Source organism: Ascaphus truei, chromosome 3 (assembly GCF_040206685.1).
Source record: "Ascaphus truei isolate aAscTru1 chromosome 3, aAscTru1.hap1, whole genome shotgun sequence".
Lineage (NCBI taxonomy): Eukaryota > Metazoa > Chordata > Amphibia > Anura > Ascaphidae > Ascaphus > Ascaphus truei.
The window spans coordinates 78,466,734-78,475,171 of record NC_134485.1 but is presented as its reverse complement, the minus strand read 5'-3'; the positions used below and the strand labels follow the sequence as shown (position 1 = coordinate 78,475,171).

At 44.2% G+C, this 8,438-nt stretch overlaps 1 protein-coding gene across 2 annotated transcripts in view; it reads left to right on the top strand.

The window, feature by feature from the left end:
- The first annotated feature begins 333 nt into the window (after positions 1 to 333).
- MNT (MAX network transcriptional repressor) overlaps positions 334 to 8,438 on the top strand; it is a 108,509-nt gene continuing 100,404 nt past the window's right edge. Inside the window, exon 1 of one of the 2 annotated variants that reach the window (XM_075594366.1) lies at positions 334 to 613. In XM_075594366.1, the coding sequence (XP_075450481.1) occupies positions 541 to 613 (73 nt within the window). In that variant the 5' untranslated portion in view covers positions 334 to 540. The remainder of the gene's footprint in view (positions 614 to 8,438) is intronic. The other variant, XM_075594367.1, reaches the window with a different exon arrangement.

Sequence of the window (8,438 nt, the reverse complement as noted above, 5' to 3'; positions counted from 1 at the left end):
GTGGATCCCTGGTAATCATGTATTGCACAGCTTGTCTACCAAGTACTATTGAAACCTGAGTGTAGGATGGTGCTGAGCAGACGCCTGCATATCACATCACTGCAGCACTGTCAGGTTGATCTGCAGCAGGGGTGGCAAGTGTGAATTCTTCTTCTGCAACCAGAAACCAAAAGCAGATCCCTGACTGCATCCTCCCTTGTGACTGGGATCCAGTGCTCCTGCCCAGGTTTTCTCTCCGCCCTATAGTAGCTCAGGGCTGTGTTAGTCCCCCTTTTTTTTTTTTTTTCTTGTTGTGTTTCTGTTACTCATCGCCATCTTGTTGCAACCCTTTTCTTGTCTGGAAGATTCGTGGGGGGATCTGGGTTATATTTTGTGTTGCATTTATTTATAATTTTGTTTTGTTTTTCTTGGGGGTGATTGGGGGGGGGGAGGGGAAATGAAGAAATTTTAAGACATCCCTGCTATTTTTTTTATTTTATTTTTTTGGGGCGGATTGGAAAATCAGAAGGATCAGGGATCATCATTGTGTGTGAGTGAGAGATGAGCCTGGAGACCTTATTGCAAGCAGCCCTGTTCCTGGAATGGCAAGCCCAGCAACAACAGAGAACACGTGGTAAGGGGGGACAGCATGTTCAATGGGGATTTGTACACTTTTAAAGATACAGGGCACCATTTCCACAAAGCAAAAAAGGGGGTTTGATGTGTGGCTGTGGGATCAGAGGGCTGATGCACACAGCTCGTGTCATTAGAAGGGCAGATCTCCCCCCCCCTGTCTTATAAGTGGATGCCGGCTTCATGGGTTTGCAGCTGCAGTCTTTGCTTGGTGTCTGGGTGGTGTATTGTGTTGCTTGGTCTGTATACAGTAATGTGTCTGACTGAATCAGTTCTGCATTACACTGTCTGGTAATATAAAGGGGAATAAAAGAACTGCCAGTGTAGATCTTTGCTACACCACTGCTGGGAGGGGGTGTATGAGATGAGCATTGCAGGAATCAGCAGTGATCTGCGGCTATGATTATTTTGCAGTCATTTCCTCATTTTGCATTGGTCTGCAGTATCTCGTGGTTCAGCTTGTCAGATGGGCTTAGCTGTCTTACTACATTATTTTGATATATACACCCCGAAAGCATCTGATCTCATCGCCTGAACCACGTTGGGCATTTTTATGGTACTGTACAGTATATGGATAACGAGGGATAATCAAGAACAACCGCAGCAGCAACATTTTAATGTCATGCAATTTCCTTATGAAACTCTGCCGTGGATTTCTAGTCCAGGGCGGTGGCAAATCCCCAGCTTTGCATAATGCGATGACATGGGGGGGGGGTCATATGACTTCCAGCCGCCTCTCCCCATAACACTTTCACCGCCGATCTTTGACCCTTAGGTCATGACTCCGCCATCGCTTCACATGAGACTTCTCTGTCTCTCTCCCTTCTATACAATTGGCGGTGGGGTAGTTTACTGTCACTTTAAATCCCCGGCTCGGGCATGTCTGGCGGAGTTCGATTTCGGAACGTTGGGAGTTAGCTGGTTACTATGGGCTGATGACGTGTCAGGCGCCACCCCTCTCCCCCCACGTGCGCCGGGGACACTCCCGCGGAGGGGGGAGGTTCTGTGCGAGTGTGAGCGGGACACGGAGCAGACATACAGGCTGCGGGGGGAGGAGCAGCACGCGCTGCACGCACACACAGACTGATCCGCGTAATAACGCACACCCTCACTGTGATTATTATGTATGCATTGCAGGGAGGCTGAGGCTGCTGCAATACAAGGACATGCAACCTCCTGCAGGCTGGGCACAGATAGTGTTGCATCTGGTACCTTCAGTGCAGGGGGCATTCTTTGGGGGTTATGTACATTCAAAATCTGTATAATTCATTACTATAATGTAGCAATGTATAAACCCAGAGGGAGTTGCAGTCCCCATGCTTCAGGTGGAAAAGCTTGCATAATGACGCTGAGAGGTGCTGACAGTCTGCACCAGTTAGTCAGGCAGCCAATACTGGTGTCATCCTTTTATCCGTCTCATTCTAGCTAGGTTCTGTGTAGAGTGCGCTCCATTTTGCACATTCACCACAGTGGCAGGGCTTGCGTATGCTGCTGAGTTTCTGAAAGAGATTCTCCTCGGGTCTCAGAAGCTTATGTACAGCTATATTTTTGTTGTTCCATTGACAGGCAGCATAAGCTGCGGTGAAAGTTCGGATGCGTTGATCACGCTTGTGCATACGCTACGTAAACATGATGTGAATGTGAGACAGTATATGTATTATTATAGTTTATGTGCCAATATCTCCTGCAACACAGTACAATGGGGGTGAGAGACAGTAACGCATAACAAACCGAAAACATTCATTTACGCATGATAACATAATAGGTTAGGTGCCTCCTAGTCCAAGGAGCTTGCAATCTAAAGTTGGATGGACACTTGAAGTGCGTACACATACTAATCACATGTGACATGCAGAATGTGTGTATGTGCTGACAGAATATGTAATATGCAAAATTTGTATACATTGATTACACATTTGAGATTTCAAATGCAAATTCTAAACTCAATGAACTTCTAATATACAATACTAATACTTCTAATATACAACATACTAATATATGCTTTGCACAGACCCTAGCTCATTGTTCATCAACAGGGGTTTCTAGGAACCCTTGGGTTCCTCGGGCATCCCTAAAGGGTTCTCTGCAATTTTCAAGTCTTTGAAAATGTTACCAAATACAGAAAAATGTACAATGTATCTTATCTCAGACGCACTATTAGAGAGGGTTGGGGTTCCTCACAATGAATCTTATCTCTGACTTGCTATAAGAGGGTTGGGGTTCCTCAGAATTTCACAATAGAATTTTTGGGTTCCTTAACCAAAATAAGGCTTAAAAAAAACCTACTGCCTTGGCTACTGTAAATGCATATGCAGTACTGATATCCCACATGCACAGTGGTGCAATGTGTAACATGCATAATTAAACATGTTCACTGATCATAAATTAAATGCAGTAGTCAAACTGTACCGCAGTTATTTTGCACCCTGTGGCTGGTCACATCTGATATATGCTACACACATGCCCACTGATTACACATAACATGTTACACATATTGTATGATTACTAAGCAGGTAGTTACACCCTACGTTCACACCTGCTTTCTAGTTGCATATACAATGTGTATTCATTAAATATACGTCATCGGGACAGCATGTATGTCTGTTGACAGCTGAATTGCACAACACACACCACCTACATGTGCTCACTAATCTCATGCATTCACTGTCACGTCATCACTGATCAAAGTCTGATGTATGTATGTATGTGTTTATTTATATAGTGCGCACAGTGTACTCAGTGCTTTACAAAAGAGACAATAGAGTACAGGAAATGTATATAATCAGTGCAACAAAGGAATATAATAGGAAAGGAAATCCATGCCACAGAGAGTTTACAATCTAAGTGATGGTGTTTGTGTCACAAAGACCCAGAGTACCACTGGCAATAAAATACACCTCAATGTTTTATTAGGTCTACAATATTTTTGAATCAGCCATAGTACCACTCATTTTATTTAGGCAAATTCAACCGCTGCATATGACACACGAAGTACATTAGACCAGTGCTTTCCAACCTTTTATTCGTTAATGAACCCTATAATTATATTGTGAAAGTCTGGGACCCCAGCTCTCTCTAATAGCGCGTCTGAGATCAGATGCAATGTAAGGAACCCCAACCCTCTCTAATAGCACGTCTGAGATCAGATGCATTGTAAGGAACCCCAACCCTCTCTAATAGCACGGCTGAGATCAGATGCATTGTAAGGAACCCCAACCCTCTCTAATAGCACGTCTGAGATCAGATGCATTGTAAATTCTTCTGTATTTGGTGCAATTGTCAAATGACCTGAGAATGGCAGGGAACCCTTTAGCGAAACGCCGGCTGAAAAACACTGCACTAGACTATGTCTATCCAGACACATTACTGTACGCAGGGCGTCTTTCGCCTGCATTCGCAACCTTGTAGTGGCGGTGTGATCATGTTCATGGTGCCGGCTTTTTCTTGTGAACACAGATGTTCTGAGGGTGGAGTGTGTTATTTTTTTCTCCCCCCAGCTGTGTCTCATTCTTGGGAGAGCCCTCCTCACTACACAGTGATTGGGGGGAAGGGCAGACCGTACAGTGCAATCCTTCTTAACAAGCTTCCTGTCCTGGCACAGTGAGAAATTTGAGCTCCCCCTCTAAGCGCTGGTTTGCACTTCTGGCTGTGTGCTCGCTCGCTCGCTCCGAATTGGAAAAGGGCGGCAATTTGTGCATCAGAACCTCAGACTTTCTATGCTATTCTAACGAGCTCGATGAATGATTATTTTTAAACTACTGCCCGTGCTATATGAGAAAAATATCATCAGTATCTGTCTCCTGTTGTAGTCCGATTGTCAGCTTTTTAGCACAGGTGCAGTGTTTCTGTGTGTACAGAAGTGTTATAATGAATGTTTTATAGTATCAGATAACTTTCTGTGCTATGATGACGCGTTTGTTCCTTTTATACCACGATTCATTTGGTCACAGCTATTATAATATGTAATTTGTGGTTACTTGTTAAAGCAGCAATACTACATCTCTCCCCCCCACACCCCTTTTTTATTCTTATTTTTATATGTAAACAGCGTGACAATGAATTCTACATTCTTACCTAAGCTGGCAATCGTTTGGTGCTCCTGTTCTAAATCTGTTGAAATCCTGATTTGTGTGCCTACCATAATGGCCGCCTTTCAGTTTTAATCAATCCTACAGTCAGTGTAACTCCAGCTACAATGTATCCTGCTATTGCCAAGGTAACATGATCTATTGTTACAATTTGCAGCTCAAACTGCTGGGAACATTGGCAACAAATTATCCCAAACAGGAAGGTGTTGCACTGCTTGGGAGATGGGCTAAAACCTGGTATAGAAATCAAAGGATGCTTTAAAACGAATTAAACACGGCATTAACAATTCAATAATAATACAAAAAAAATCACTATTATCTAATACTACAGAACTGATTTATTTAAAAAAAATACCTTTATAAGTTTTCACGTTTTGCTGCTTTAAAATACAAGTGTTGTTTTAACATTTTCTGCATGTTTTTGTGAGTTCAAAGCTTTGTACCCTTATTTATTTCCTGTTGTATACTCATTTGGAACATGTTTTTGGTTGAGGGTCACAGAACAATTTTCACAAACAGACACCGCGTGTGCATAATAAAGTCAAATATTTTGTGAGCAGTTTAACAATGCAGTTGGCTTCCTTAAATACAATTATCAGGGACCCTTCCGGTGCCAGAAGCCTGCAAGCGATCACATGGCTGTGGCCGGCTCCCCATGACGTCAATGGAAGTGGAGTGTCCTATCCACTTCTGTGAATGCAATCTCCCTCCCGGACAGTGATTCCCTAGAGCAGGGGTGCCCAAGCTTTTCAGTCTGTGCTCCCCCTGCTTCAGCGTCAAATGACGCAGCGGGGTCACGTGACCCTACGGCGTCATTTGACGCAGCGTTGACGAAGACCAGGTAAGGGAAGTTGCGGAGGCCTCACGCGATCCCCCGGCATTTAATTTACATGCCTTGGGGGGGGGGGGGGGGGGCACGGGCGGTTGCAGAGGCCCCGCACTCTTCCCACCCCCCCCTCAGAAAAATCTCGCGCTGCCCGGGTTGGGCGGTGTCTCCACGTTCACTCCCCAAAATATTTATTGGATCCCAGGCAGTTAGGTGGGCTCCTGAGCCTGTGTGGGGACTATGCATTTAGTAAGGCCCAAACTTCACCTTAACATGGGCAATATAGCTGTCAATTACAGCAGGAGCTTCCAAAGTCGCTCCCCAAAATGCTTTGCGTCCACTGTGGCAAGGCATTGTGGGGTGTGACTTTGGAAGCTCTCGCAATCATTGACCCGCTATATCACCCATGCAGTCTATAAACACTGAGTTGCAGTTAGGGACCTTATTAAGTGTGTGTTGCTCCTAATTCAGGGGTGGGAAACTCCAGTCCTCAAGGGCCACCAACAGGTCAGGTTTTTAGGATATCTCTGCATCAGCACCCTGACTGAGCTACCTGTGCTGAAGGAGGGTTATCCTGAACACCTGACCTGGTGGTGGCCCTTGAGGACTGGAGTTGATCCCCCAACCCCCCCTGAATTAGGGGTTCGCGGAACCAATAGTTTCTACCAGGGGATGCACAATGTAAAAAAAGCTTGGGATATTCCCTGGGTGTCATAAGGGCAGAGAGACGATTAAATCAGCAATACTACATTCCCCCTTTTTTAAAATTATTATGTGTATACGTAAAGCACGCGACAATGTATAATTCTACATTCTTTCCTAAGCTGGCAATCATTTGGTGCTCCTGTTATAAGTCTGTAAAAATCCTGATTGTGTGACTAACATAATGGCTGCTTCAGTCAGTGTAACTCAGCAGCTACAATGTATCCTTACATTACTAATGTAAAGTTGTCTATTACAGTTTGCAGCTCAAACTGCTGGGGATATTGGCAACAAATGATCACAAACAGGAAAGTGTCCCACTGCTGGGGAGGTGGCTAAAACCTGTTATATAAATCAAAGGGTGCTCGGTACAGTATATTAAAACTTATAAAAAATGGCATTGAGTTGAATAATAATTTTTAAAAAACGCAGTACGTATTATCTAATACTACAGAACTGATTTCGTTTTTAAAAACATAAGATTTCGCATGTTTTGTTGCTTTAAAGAAAGAATGTAAATATATATATCTTAATATATAAAATCAAAGGTTGGTACTAGCTGCGGTGAATGTGATTGGTCCGTGGCCAGCACGACTGTCATTGCCCAAGAGGTACGCCCCACTGTGACACACACCGCCCACACGACTGTCATTGGCCAAAACTTACACTGACATCACTGACACACACCTACTTCACTGTCACACACTTGCACTGACAGCATACCCCCAAAGAAGCATTGCAGAGTCATTGGTAAGTTCATCTCACTCTCACCCCTGTGTGTAGACACACACACACACACACACACACACACACACACACACACACACACACACACACACACACACACACACACACACACACACACACACACACACACACACACACACACGCCCTGCAGAGTCCTTGGTAAGTTCATCTGACACTCTCACCCCTGTGTGTGCACGCACACACACACACACGCACACTTTACATATGCCCACTTTCCAATGGCCACTGTCATCCCATCATACACACACAACACACACTTGACATTTTTATATATGCCCACATGCCCACTTTAACATTCCCCTTTTTGTATATAAACACTTTACATATGTCCACTTTCCAATGGCCACTTTGAAATGCACCACTTTCAAATTCCCCTGCACACACACACACACACACACACACACACACACACACACACACACACACACACACACACACACACACACACACACACACACTTTACATATGCCCACTTTCCAATGGCCACTGTCATCCCATCATACACACACACACACACTTTACATATGCCCACTTTCCAATGGCCACTTTAAAATGCAGCACTTTCTAATTCCCCTTCCTACAATGCCCACTTTCTCACTTTCTCCATCCTGTGTAAACACTTCAAATCATAACCGCCAGCTTTACCTACGCACTTACTGTCATCCCATCATACACACACAACACACACTTTACATATTTCTATATGCCCACGTGGCCACTTTAACATTGCCCTTTTTGTATATGATACACACAGCACAGACTTTACATATTAATATGCCCACTTTCTCACTTTCTCCATCACTTTATCACTTTCTCCATCCTGTGTAAACACTTTAAATCATAACCGCCAAATCATAACCGCCAGCTTAACCTACGCACTTAATAATTTTTTTATAAAATGGCCGCACCAGCAACTCACATGTGCGCTCCGCACATTACCTACGCACAACACCAACTGACATGTGATCCGCTCAACTACTACATTATTCTGTACTTCCCGCATTAAATCATCACCGCTACCGTTAAAATGCCTTTCAAATGCCCGCACAGCAACACTGGAACACTCTACCACTTCACTTTCTATCATAACCGCCACCTTTACCTACGCACTTAATTATTATATTGGTTGATAAAATGGCCGCAACAGCAAGTGACATGTGCGCTCCGAGCGCACATTACCTACGCACTTACCAATACTTTTATAAAATGGCCGCTGGCCGCAACACCAAATCACATGTGCTCCGGTCAACTAATACAATATTCAGTACTTGCCGCATTCAATAATCAACGCTACCTTTACCTCAAATGCCCGCAACACCCTACTCACACTGGAACACTGTACCACTTCATGCCGCAACACCAACTCACATGTGCTCCGGTCAAGTAATAAAATATTCACTACATTACCTACATGCCGCAACACCAACTCACATGTGCTCCGG